At 38.1% G+C, this 12636-nt stretch overlaps 1 protein-coding gene across 3 annotated transcripts; it reads right to left on the bottom strand.

Moving 5' to 3' along the window:
* Window positions 1–16: 16 nt before the first annotated feature.
* On the bottom strand, window positions 17–11647 carry LOC113461330 (tRNA ligase 1-like). 3 transcript variants are annotated; one of them, XM_039134534.1, is made up of 7 exons: window positions 11079–11647; window positions 9957–10051; window positions 9476–9609; window positions 6588–6695; window positions 2501–2598; window positions 2320–2380; window positions 360–727 (listed from the first exon to the last, which is right to left on the bottom strand). In XM_039134534.1, the coding sequence occupies exons 4-7, from the start codon at window positions 6616–6618 to the stop codon at window positions 630–632; spliced, it is 288 nt and encodes a 95-aa protein (XP_038990462.1). In that variant the 5' UTR covers window positions 6619–6695; window positions 9476–9609; window positions 9957–10051; window positions 11079–11647; the 3' UTR covers window positions 360–629. The 3 variants fall into 3 exon arrangements, with proteins under 3 accessions (XP_038990461.1, XP_038990462.1, XP_038990460.1); XM_039134533.1 differs by lacking the exons at window positions 9476–9609; window positions 9957–10051; window positions 11079–11647 and having other exon boundaries at window positions 17–441; window positions 626–727; window positions 6588–7740; XM_039134532.1 differs by lacking the exons at window positions 9476–9609; window positions 9957–10051; window positions 11079–11647 and having other exon boundaries at window positions 6588–7740.
* Window positions 11648–12636: the final 989 nt, after the last annotated feature.

The following is a 12636-nucleotide window of genomic DNA, read 5'->3' as shown; positions in this document are numbered from 1 at the left end:
AGGGAGATCAGTGGGGGGCCAGTTTTAAACCCAATCTAATTTTAGATAAAAGCACCCCCGACCTATCTAACCGATAAATGACTTATATTTCAATATTTTACAACCAGAACATGCATAAACTATATTTGTAGAGGTTCTAAATCCATTATTCCCAGGATAGTCGTCACTATACCTTTTCCCGAGAAAAAAGGTTTACGATGATATGATGATTGAATTTGATTGACCATCACGTGGTTTGTAACACAACTCACAAGCATATCACCACATAGCAGCTGGCCTGGCTGGCCTTTACGGTGAGCTCGTTAGTGCAAAGGCCTTAAAGCACTGAATTGTCGGAACAATTAAAACAGAAAGGTATCTTTACATATCAGCCTTGAGCAAAGGCATCTTGATCAATGAGCCAAAACGTTCATACAATTCACTCTCAAATTCTCTGCGATTCTGGAGAAGCATGGCGAAAATTATTAGGATAAAACTAAATGAGAATAATTTCACATGTATTCACTCCATATCAGAGTAATATAGTGACTACATGTCAAGATTTCCGTTTGACAAGTACAGCAAAAACAAGCTAATAGAGCTGAGTGGCAATGGTAAACAGGTAATTGATGTCAATTATACTCACAAAATTAGCAGAGGCATGCAGATACCGGACGATTTACACGTTGAAGAACATGAAACATAAAAACAGCCAGCGCATCAAGAGAAAATGGAATTGAATCAGTTCCTGCACAATCATGCAAATCATAACTCTAAACAATGTTTCCCTGTACAGGATTGTATCAAAGTATTTAACAAACCTTGATTACAGGCCTTGGGACAGTTATTTGCTACTTGTACTAGTTAATATTCCATTATGAATTTCTTCTACTGAATTTCTTGGAGGAAATACAATTAGCCTAAAAAGAAATAGCTGTAGCATCATTTAATTTAGTCTCTGTTATTACAATATTTGATTTGATGAACAAAACAAAATTCTATGGGCAAAGGTGATCACTCTTGTGAGCAAGGTTAGCAAAACTAGTAGCGGAAACCATAGTACTAGATGCCCTATGAACCCCATACCAAGACAAACTATGAACACTTTTTCTCGCTCCCTGAAATGGTACCACTCGAAACCGGGAGGTACAAGACTACTGCACTCGGTTTGGGCTGGTTCAGCTCATACCCCAAATTGAACTTTGGTACCATACTGATACCTTACCAATAATGATCATACAGGGTGAGACTTCTACACAAGTAATAATGATGCCTTCGAAACACAACTTAGAAAAAATAAAACCATAAAATGCACATTTGTATGATTGCATGAGTACATGTATTTATGTATGTATGTTAGGCATTTTATTTTAATGCGGCTCACTTGTTTATATTATGTTCTCTCAAAAATCATGCAGTTCCTTATATAAAATCTTGCCTTATTGCCCTTGCATGTAGAGTCCTTCCAATAGCACGGCAAGTCTAGAGGGCTGTTTAATATTCACATAACCTTAAATTACAACATACGGCTGATTTCTTACCTGCCAACTAGCATTTGGATTTCATGATGGATCCTCTCTTGTTCAAAGTTGCCTAGGAAGCTAATACCAATTCAAGGGTTATTTGTCTGGTTAAGAGCTAATTATAAAACATACTTAGAACATGAAAGCTCATTTTTAAATACAGAGAACCAAGTCTAGGTATCTTGGACAAGGCAAATTGATTGAAGTAAAAACGACTTTGGATGTCTGCGTATTTATGCATGTATATCAACATACAGGAAAATTGGTTATAATTAACTCTAGTCGTGTAGAATCAGATTTTAATATGTTAATGCATATTAATCTTATTATAGTTATTTTTTATCTTGATTAATTCCAATTCTCAAGCAAAAACTAAATATTCATTTCAGAATACTGTAACTATCCATCCAACTCAGGTTTCACATCTATTAAAAGATTATTATCCTTGATTTTTTAAACAAGGAACTCAAGATTACGAAACAACAGTAAAGAAGCATAAAGTGAATAAAAGAAATATAAGAACTTAAAGAGTTATTGAGATTCTACAAGACAGTATTGAATAAGTTCATGAAATAGGAAGATTAACCTGCATGTAAGATCTATTGAAAGGAAGTCAAAGACAATATGATTCTACCGTCAACTGTACAGAAGAAGTGTTTTTACACTTTAACATCAGCTAGAGTCGAATATAAAATTTCAACATCTGAAGTCCCATAGGCGACCTAAAACTTTAAAGCAGAACTTAAAGGAAACCAAACAAAAGGAATAATAAACAGATTGGCTGAATTTAATGATAATTTCTACATAGTAAGCATACCTTCAGTTTCTGGAACAACAGGAACAGCAGATGCTTTTGTGCTCCAACAAATGTCCTCAATCTGGAATATGAAAAATATCCATCAGAATCCTACTTGCAATTATAAAGGAACTCATGATACGAAAGGTTATAAGGAAAAAAACAAAAAATCATTTATTCAAAACAGGAGATAGGACATTACCTGTCTCCACACTTCTTCCTTTGGAGCATTTTTGTTGCCTAGGGTTATGGCACATGGTTTCTTCCTACGCTCATCAGAAACCTTTTGCCAGTATCTTCCTGCAACGATTCACTTTGGAGAATTAGAGACAAAAATATCACTTAGAGGAGAATGCATTTCACAATCAAAGGATATGGATTTCGAAGATAGAGTGCCGGCCTTTTTAATCCATCGACCACAAATGCTTTAGTTAGTTATCTAGAAAGGTGTATGGTGAAGGTTCGTGTATACATAAGCAAGCATGTACCTATGTATGTATATGCATGCCTATTATTGTACGTACACGTATTTCTAGCCACAGTGGACTTAAACCAAGGATTAGCACTAAGATCTCTCTCTTTTTATGCTAATTTGATGAAATTGTCTATTAAAACAATGTATAAAAAGAGATACATATGCAATAGAAGTAGAGCTGGTTCCATGTAGTGCTTCTATGATATTTTATGATCAACATGCTGGTGATTTTGGAAAATTTTATGAGATGACAGGCTCCAAAAACTGCACACCAAAGAAAACCCAAGAAAACAATTTGGATTTAGAAGCAACAAGAAGATGGATTTGTTGTAAAACTATAGCGGGAAGAGTGAAAATTCAGTCTTTTAGAGGAGATATAGCAGTCAAATAAATTAAGGACAAACAAAGTGACTTTGAATTATAAGACAGTACATTTACAATGAAAATTAAAGGTGGCTCTAGAAGAGAGCTTTAGAATTTGTTGAAGGATAAAGCAAGATGAGGGAAAGACTTGCGCTACACAAAATGTGATAAAAGACATGAAAAAACTTGAAATGACACCAAAGGCAACTCTAAAAAGGAATGCTTGGTAAATGAAGACTCACGAAGCCAACTGCAAATTGTTAAACTGTTAGGATGAGGCTTGATGATTATGGTCATGGTGATGTGTGCGCATGTATTATAGGTTACCATTCAGTCCACCGTAATCGCTCGGTCATGCCTGCCATGGCATTTACCATACAATACAAGGCTATGCTTTGTTTGTAACCTTATAATCCCTATCCTGTGCAACTACTAGGCGTCGACTTGGGCATCAGACAGAAAAATTGAGCTTGATAGTGATTGCCTAGAACAATATGTGAATTGCAAAATAATGTCAGTGCATGTAGGGCACAGAGCTGATGTGGACCTGACATCTAAAGCAACTTTAAGATAATCATAGAATCAAAATCTTATTCTGGAAAGAGATTAAAAAAATATTACATATTCAGCCTATGGTAAGAAGTGCCAGACCGTCAATACCTAGTATTACAGGATCAGACTGATAGGGAATCGGCACTCGATAAACCCTTGGTACTCAGGTGTGCTCCCCACACAAAGTGTCAATACCAAGGGATCTATCATATTGACACTTAGTATGGCCTGTACTAGTTGGATGCCAATATGTGTACCGGTATCTAAAACCTTGAAAAAACTGTCAACAAGAAAGGAAAATTCAAAGAGAAGTTTGGAATGGTAGGATAATTTTGGGATATGGACATACACAATTTGGATGCAAAAATCCTATTTTAGGTTATCAAGGATCCAAAGCATTGATAAATGTACAACAGTACAAGCACTCATTTAAGGAGTTGATGCCCAACATAAAAGAGCAAAACATCTAAAAAATCATGTTATACCCCATAACGAAAGCTACAGAATGCAGCATGGGTTAATATGTAACAATTCAATAATATTTATTGTTCATATTCACTAATATAAAACTTAAATCTTCGTAATAAAATCCAAAATGCATAACTTCATATAAGATCTTATAGAGGAAGGAGCAAAGGTAGGCAAGCAGAGCAATTGTAGGAGGTTGGCATGGATGCAGTGGTGTAATCATACGATAAGGGGGCATGCATGATGATGGAACGTGAGGAGTTGGCAGTGCGGTAGAAGGAGCCCGATAGATAGTGGAGGAGTGGATACCGACGAGGTAGGTGCAGAGACACTGAGGTGAGGAGGCAAGGATGCAGAGCAGATGGAGGAGGTTGACATGGGGGTGATGCCAAGGTCTGCATGGCAAGGAGGCCAATGTTGATGCTTGGAGGCAGAAAGCTTAGAAGTCGCCGCAAGGGTAGAGTCTATTTGCAGCATTATATGGTTGGTCAATGCAGTTTCCTACTTCGTAGGGGGGCCAGCATGGATGAAGTCCAACTGGCTTCGATATTCAGTTTTGAATTTGAATTTTAGTTTGACCAGTATTGGGTTTAAGTGGATGGCCCATATATCCGGACTAGCCCAGTTTTTCAGTTTGGAGTGGGACTGTTAGCATAGAGATTGGGTCTTGGGTCTTGGGTTTTATGTTGTTGATTACGTTTGTTGGGCTAGTTGGGCTCCCTTGTCTTTTTGTTTTGTCCTTTCCAATTTTGTTCTTATCTTACTTTTGTGACCATTTCATTTTTTATGACATCTATGGTGGTTTTTTCCACTGTTTTGCTAAAAAAAGATTTGTAAAGGTTTTTCCACTATAAAATTTTCCATAAGTTTAGCTAGATCCGTTGATGAATTGTTCCAATGTTTCAATGGTTATTACTGCATGTGAATGATATACAGTACACTAGATAGAAATATGGCATACTTTGATTTAACTATGAACAGAGAAGTGGGATGTAATCAAGAGGCCATTACAACACAATTCGGAGAGAATTGGGTACCACAAAAATCACCTTTTTGAATGGAAAAGGCTACCTGTTCTATGGGTGAAATTGGAAAGTTAAACTTCAACTAAAATACTATACCAGAAAGTCTCCAACTTATCATTACAGCAATTTCTCCCAAGTCCCAACTGCACATAGGGTACCTTTTGGATATCTATAGTTGGACATCCAAAGACCGGAAGTAAAGCAACTATATAGTCAATTTGTACTTTCATCCAACTTTTGCCTAAATATCAAAAAATGCAGCTTATACATGCTTCAGTGACTCCATTCATTTGCTAGCTTATAAGTAAACATCTAAATTTAGGCATCCAACTCATTTGTTTTTCCCTTCAATGTGCCAGATCAAAATATTGAAATCTTGTTGCACCATAATAAACTAGGAAAACTTTAACTATAAATATTTATGAAAAATCAAAGATATTTAATATTGTGGTGAATATTGTGATCACATATATAACTTTAACTTTGTCAAATTTTGGTTGACTGGGAGTGAATGGATGATAGGTTTGGGCGAGCATCCTTCTGCACCGTGTGCTTGTGCAAACGAAACATGCAGAGGTCATTGTGAATTTGCCCAAACTAAATAATAACCATCAGGAACACCAAACCATTAAAATCGACAATAGCTCCAAAAATGCAGATAAATGTGTGAAAATTAAACATAAAAATAGAAGATACAAAAGATGCTTTATTGCTGACATTACCTTACCAAGAAATTATCAAAATTGGTAATCCCACATACACCACATATACTATAATTATGAGCTGGGTCTGTTGTGCCAGTATACAGCACTGTACCGGTTGCCCAGCAGCACAAGTCGGTACGGGCCCGTGCCGTACCGTGCTGGGCCTGTACCGACATAGAAGACTGTGGGAGAGAGAAAAAGAGAGAGAGAGAGAGAGCAGGGGAGGAAGGGAGGAAGAGGGAGAGAGGCCGACGGAGGGCCGGCGGAGGCCAACGCTAGTGTGGGTGGCAGAGGGAATGAAACAGAGGTCTGGCTGTAAAAATTTTTGCGATTTTTTTAGTTTCAAGATTTTTAAGTGAAGTCGATAAGCAATTTACCGACTTCACTTAAAAATTACGAAACTTTTTATGGTCAGGTCCCTGTTTCAAACGAAACAAGGGTCCGGCCGCAGCCTCCGCCACCAGCACCAGCGCCGGCCTCCGCCACCCTCCACCGGCCTCCTTCCCTCTCTCTCTCTCCCCCTTCCCCACTCGCTCTCTCTTTTCTTCTCTTTTTCTTCTTTTTCTCCTCCAGCGACGGCATCTCGGTTTTTTTGCCGAAACCATCCTGGTCCGCCATCGGTACGGCTCGAGACGCCCCGAACCGGATGGTTCGGAACGGTTCCGCCGACCTTGATCATAAGTATCATGGATACTAACAGACCTTTAATAAGATCACCCATCAGACTATGCATAGGGCAGTTGTCTCCAAGGCCACTGGGAGTGTTTAGTAATTCTTTGCATAGATCTGATTTAGCGCAGCCTGGTATGCCTGAAAAGAGAGACAAAATCAAATAGAAGGCAAGAACAATAAAATGTGAAAGATCTCCTATCATCAACTTATAATTCCTAGGGGAAATTAATACAACTCTGCACAACAAAAGAAAAGGTCATCTTTCAGAAGTGAATCATCAATGAGAGAGACATGAATAGATATATAGTTAGGCATAATGTCAAGAACACTAACAGCAAGAGATCTAACAAGCAAGCATTGATGTACAACCAAAATTCTCAGATCCTATGAACTCATCTTGCAAGAAAATATATTTTATTTGTGACTGGAATAAATATTAGCAGAGGACCTCAATTTTACTTTAGGCTCTATATGAAACTCAAGGCTATAAATCGAATGCATGACATTTCACTAAATCTGCAACCTCATGAAAAGTTAAAATCAAATAAAAAAGAGGAATGACCAACAAGGCCTATTGTTTGAAATGTATCTGCATATGCTTCAATGAACCATAATATACAGCAGTAATCTCATTTAAAATTGGGAAACTTTTGTCTTCTAAGCACCATTGTAGTAAAACATGTCTCTCACATAAAAATTCAACAGACTCATTAATTATTGGCCAAATCCCTCCCTCCAGTCCTAAACTGAAGCTATTAAAATTTAGTAACATTGTAACATATTCACATACTCAGCAGTGCCGCCAAGTGTTTTTTTATTTGGGGGGGAAGACAGTTCATCTCTGAAACAAAATAAAGATACTCAAATGGGAATAAAAGAAAAAAAAAGAAGAAGAATTAGTAAGGTTTAGTAAGGTAAAGGAGAAGAAAATTAGCCTGAAAAACCCAAATTACAAAAACATTGATTTTATCATAATTTCCTATTCCCCTGCACTTTTCAACCAAACAAAAAAATCCTAATGAAAAATTTAAAGCTGAATTTCTGTCTCACATAGCCATCACCCCGCATTGTCCTTGATGAGTTTTCATACTATACTAGCCAAGGTATGCCGAACTACTCGGTACACCTCGTACCAAACTGAACCGGTGTGGAACAAAGTTGATTCATGCCTAATTTTGAACCCCACTTCCCCCCCCCCCAAAAAAAAAAAACTGCCCTGAACTGCTCTGACCAACCCAAAGAAGGCAGTTTGGAGCGGAACCGGTGCAAAACACTCAGTTCACACCTGTTTGAACCAGTTCCGGCCCCCTCCCTTCTCTTTAAATGATAGTATGCCTCCTCCCTTCTTTTTTGTTTTCAACCACTCCCCCCCCCCCCCCCCCCAACCCCAAAAAATGCCAAAAACATGGTAATTTCGATGATTAAAGAAGAATCCAATCCAAAACAAGGTACAATGGCTCTCTCCTATCTCATTTCCTCCTCTCTTTTTTTGTCAACGTCAAAAAATACCCAAAAAAATCCAACATGAGAGTGGTCATGCCAAAATTTTTGATTTTGGTATGATTTCGTGATATATTGAAGCTCTATGGATGATCTACATAATGTGACTAAAATCTTTAATTTTTTAAATTAAAAAATATATTTTCGGATTAAAAACTTAAAAATAAAATAAAATCCAAACAAATAATTGTATAAAAAGAACTAGAACTAGTATGCCGATTCTCCTGCAAGGACTACAACTACATATGCCTTCATGTGTTCATTTATAAGACAGAGTGCAAGAAGAAATGCATCATAAAAGGAACAAGGAGGGAAGGTGCATGAGTACAAGGAGAATAACATCAGAATTTACACTCCACATGACCAGACATAGCAACAAGTTAGTTTTCCCTGTCCTAGATTAAGAACATATGCAAATCAAGATGACAAATAGCATATGATTCTACATAAACTCATAGGTTGGATCATTTATAGACTGCTTATCTTTTCTTTGAGCCCTCGGACCTCCTAGTTTTGAGTCAGAGGACAGTCAAGGCACAGATTTTTTAGTTCCTAAGTTTTTGTATGCGATGCACCTTTTGTCTAATTCATGGATCAACCAAGGAAGCTGCATTAATTCTTGCATAGAAGTGCTCCAACACTCTTGATCGTTAAATTGGTTTCTTTTTTTCTTCTTTTTTATTCAATTTATTAAATCCTTTAGTGCTAGATACAGTTCCTGTTTCTTTTAATCTCCTGTTTGTTCTGGAATATCTGAAAAAAGAGGTGAAAGTAAAAGTCATACTGATAAGCCTATAATAATGCCAATAAGTGGATATAATGGAAAAGTAAGATTTAGTGCAGAGGTACCGAATAGTATGACCAACAAATGATGTGCATCTGATTGTTCCTTCTGTACCACATTCACAAATATCAGGAACCTCTAGAGCTCCTTCAAATAGAGCAAGGCCAGATTGTCCAAATCCATGTTGGACATATCCTTCCTATGTACACAACATCATAGTTGAAAATATTTTGACAAGAGAAAACTATTTTCTTTAATCAACATGCTTAGAAGACCTAAATACAAGTTGAACATAATTTGAAAGAAGAGCACGACAACAAGCATATGATTCTTGTCAAATTGCTTCTCTGTATTGTTACTATTAGAAGACAGATTCAGCACTCTTTTTATACTGATAGACTGATGCTGGTCCTTCAAATTCCATCATACCATGAAGTAAATAATTACAACTAAGTGATAACTCAGGCTCAGCCTAATTTAGCCTTATTGATGAAGTTAAATCTGTTTACAGAATAACACTTATGGAGTTCGTAATGATGTATTCCTAGATATAAATTGTCGCAGAAACTTACATAGAAAAGTTGAAAGCTCAAAAAAGTAATTGGCCATGTTTCATGAAGTAAAATGCAAATACCTCAAGGAAATCACTAAGCTCTGCTTCCTTTCTTCTTGCTTCAGTGCCCCATGCCTCAAGAAATATTCGACCCAAAACAAAAACACCAACTGCAGTATATCTATGCCAAAGCATTGTCTTCTCAGTATTATGCCCTGCAAGATAGAATAACATAGATTTGAACAAAAATGAAGGTCATGCTGTTTGCAAATGTACATGTTCCCAAAGCTGTTCTTTGCATATACTCCCCACTCGTGACCCACATACATAAAAAGAGACCCTGAGTGTTTGAGTGAGACATACAAAAATTAAAGGTAGCATTCAGAACAATGATAGCCAGCAAGGTTATTCAGCCAAATGTTGCACATGGGCCCTTTTCAAAACTGTTATAGCCGATCCAAAAAGCATCAACTTATCCAAAGGACAGCAGCAAAAATTGTAATTGCCATCAAAGAGAATGTGTAACATTTAAAATTATTATGGAATATGGATGATGGATTACCTCAAACCAGAGTGTACAGGAAGTAAATAAAAGTTGGGTTATACTTCTAAGGTTGCTTCGCCGTGAGACGCCATCTCTATCATCCATGTTCTAACCTGCAGTTGGAAGTAACAAGTTATTTAATTCTTGAGGGAGCAAAGTGGATGTATCATCACAAATTATTAAGTAATCAAATATGATAAATATGAAACAGAAAAAAAATGGAGGGATTCAGAAAATAAGAAAAATACAATACTTCAACAGATGCTCGGAAAAGAGATTATGAAGGGATCTATATATTTAAGTGCGACCATAACCATCAGCACAATGGCCTAAAGTCTTTTTGCCCATGCCTGGTCCCACTATTAGTTACAACTTGTTGGCCTAGAGACTAGTTAGGCCCACTTTCTACTCATCTAGCTAATCATACCATATGGTTTCATGGTACATTGTACTGTACTGAATCGAGAGATATGGGGTGTATCATACCGGATGGAACGGGGCATATTGTAATAGTACAAGGGGCATACCGATACTCGATACACTAAGTTGGCGCCCCACCGAATGTACCGACATAATGATAGGATGGTATGGGGCCCGTACCGAGACGACATACCTTGGACAGGGGACAAGGTGACAAAAAAAAAATACAGATAGCATGTCCATATGCAACAAAAATCTGAGATTCCAAGAAGGGTTTTACATTTATGTGACACTTTTAGGAGGAGGTGGTAAAATTGAATCAAACTTCCAAGGAATGATTCTACTAGCTTTGTAAAAGAATTATTTATAAATCAGAATATTATTAGGGTTCAGATTTAGGCATCACTAAAACAGTAGACTTTATTTGTCCAGAGATGATCTACACCATATGGCTACACATATTAGTAGCCAAACAAATCGACCCTCTGGAACTCTGCAGAAAGAGGTGGCATCAGAAGATCTAACAACGTTGTCCTACAAAATTGGTGGTCATTTTGCAATAAACTAGATTCAACTAACATAATTCATGAAAAGAAAAAGAATATCTGATGCTTTTCTTGAGAAACCCCTAGAGAAAACCATCACTGCAATGGCGTTCAATCCTTTTAAACAGAGTGCAAGAAAATAAAGATTAAAAGCACCAGATGATCATCACAATACCTCTTGGTCAGACTTCTCATTCTCGAACTTCGAATAGAACGTAGATCTTATCTGAGCTTTGGAGAACGTGTTGTCATCCGCGTTGAAAACCGCCCCTAGTGGACCCTTGACCAGCTTCGTCAAGCCACCGACACCGCTATTCTCCTTCGCTACCGCCACAGAGCTCTTACCAGGCACCGCAAAGGCAACCTCCACCAGGGCAGCAGCAGAGCTGCTCGCAGTCACGTCAATCTTGGGCATCCATACGCCTTTTGTCTGACCCTTCGCCGGGCCCTGGTTTGCCAGCGGTACATCGCCGAATTGCATCGGAACGGCCGACTGGGCACGGCCCGCGTTATCTGCGAGACTCAGCCGGCTGATCCCATCGGCCACGGTGGAAGCGCCAATGGCATCGGAGGACAACGATGACCCGCCGTCCACGCCACCGGCGAGCGGCTGGCAGGCCCGCGGCTTCTGCTTCCATTGCTGCTCACGAGGGTAGAAGAAAAAGAAGTTTTCTTGTATTTTTTTTTTTTATACATCTATTTGCACGCACTATCCTCGCATGCGCAAAGCCAGCTGAATCACCAAAAAAAAAAAAAAAAAACTACATAATCGAAGAACAGCAGAGACATGCTCAGTCTAAAAGATTTCTCAAAAATAGTAGACATCAAAAGAGACAACTCAGTTAGCAGTTATGTCCACCTCAACAAACATGTTGCCCAGCAAGCAACTCAAGATAGGGGGGTTGAATTGGATCTTAATTAAAAATGTAAAATTTTAACTTGTGATGGAATAGGAAGTGAATTATTAATCTAAAGTGTCAGTCTGGAATGCTAGAGGAATGAAGACAGTGAGATAATGAAAAGCACGGCACAAAGACACAATATTTATAGTGGTTCGGAGCTAACCTTGCTCCTACGTTCACTCCCCAAGTTTCACTCGAGATTTTCAATATGATCCTAGAATTACAGCACGGTTGTTTTACAAACTCACAACCAAACTTGTTGTTTTACCGGTTTACAACGAACCTCCTCGTTCGTTTTACTCGGGCTCACAAACAACCCGGTTGGTTTTCACAAAGGATCACCAACTACAACCTTAGACTCCCCTGATTCAATTCCTTGATTGAATCAAGCACCTAAATATAAAAATGAATATATAAACAGATTATAGAGAAGCAAAAGTCTCTTGAATCTCCATTGGCAGCAAGCAGTTCCCTTTCAGACGATCTAGAATCTACCCAAGAAGATAGAGAGTCCCACATAAAGAATGTTCCCACCCGATTCTTCTTGGCTTGACCACTTTTTTAACTTAAGCTTTCCCCCATCGAGAAAGAAAAAAGGAACATAGCCTTACCTCTCACCTCTCCTTCTCCTCGATCTTGTTCATGCCGCCAAGGCAAAAAAAGTCTCAATGCCATCTGATGGGCAAAAGCCATTCCGTTTGTTTCGAAAATCGTCGAACTCGAACATTGCCTCGATCACTAAAAGATCTTTTTTCAAGCTTCTCAAAAAGCAGATAAAATAATATTAACAAGAACAGAGAAAAGAAGCTTCTCAGAGAATTTTTGCCGATT

The sequence above is a fragment of the Phoenix dactylifera genome, chromosome 16 (genome assembly GCF_009389715.1).
Source record: "Phoenix dactylifera cultivar Barhee BC4 chromosome 16, palm_55x_up_171113_PBpolish2nd_filt_p, whole genome shotgun sequence".
Classification (NCBI taxonomy): domain Eukaryota; kingdom Viridiplantae; phylum Streptophyta; class Magnoliopsida; order Arecales; family Arecaceae; genus Phoenix; species Phoenix dactylifera.
This window is presented reverse-complemented; position numbering and strand designations above follow the sequence as displayed.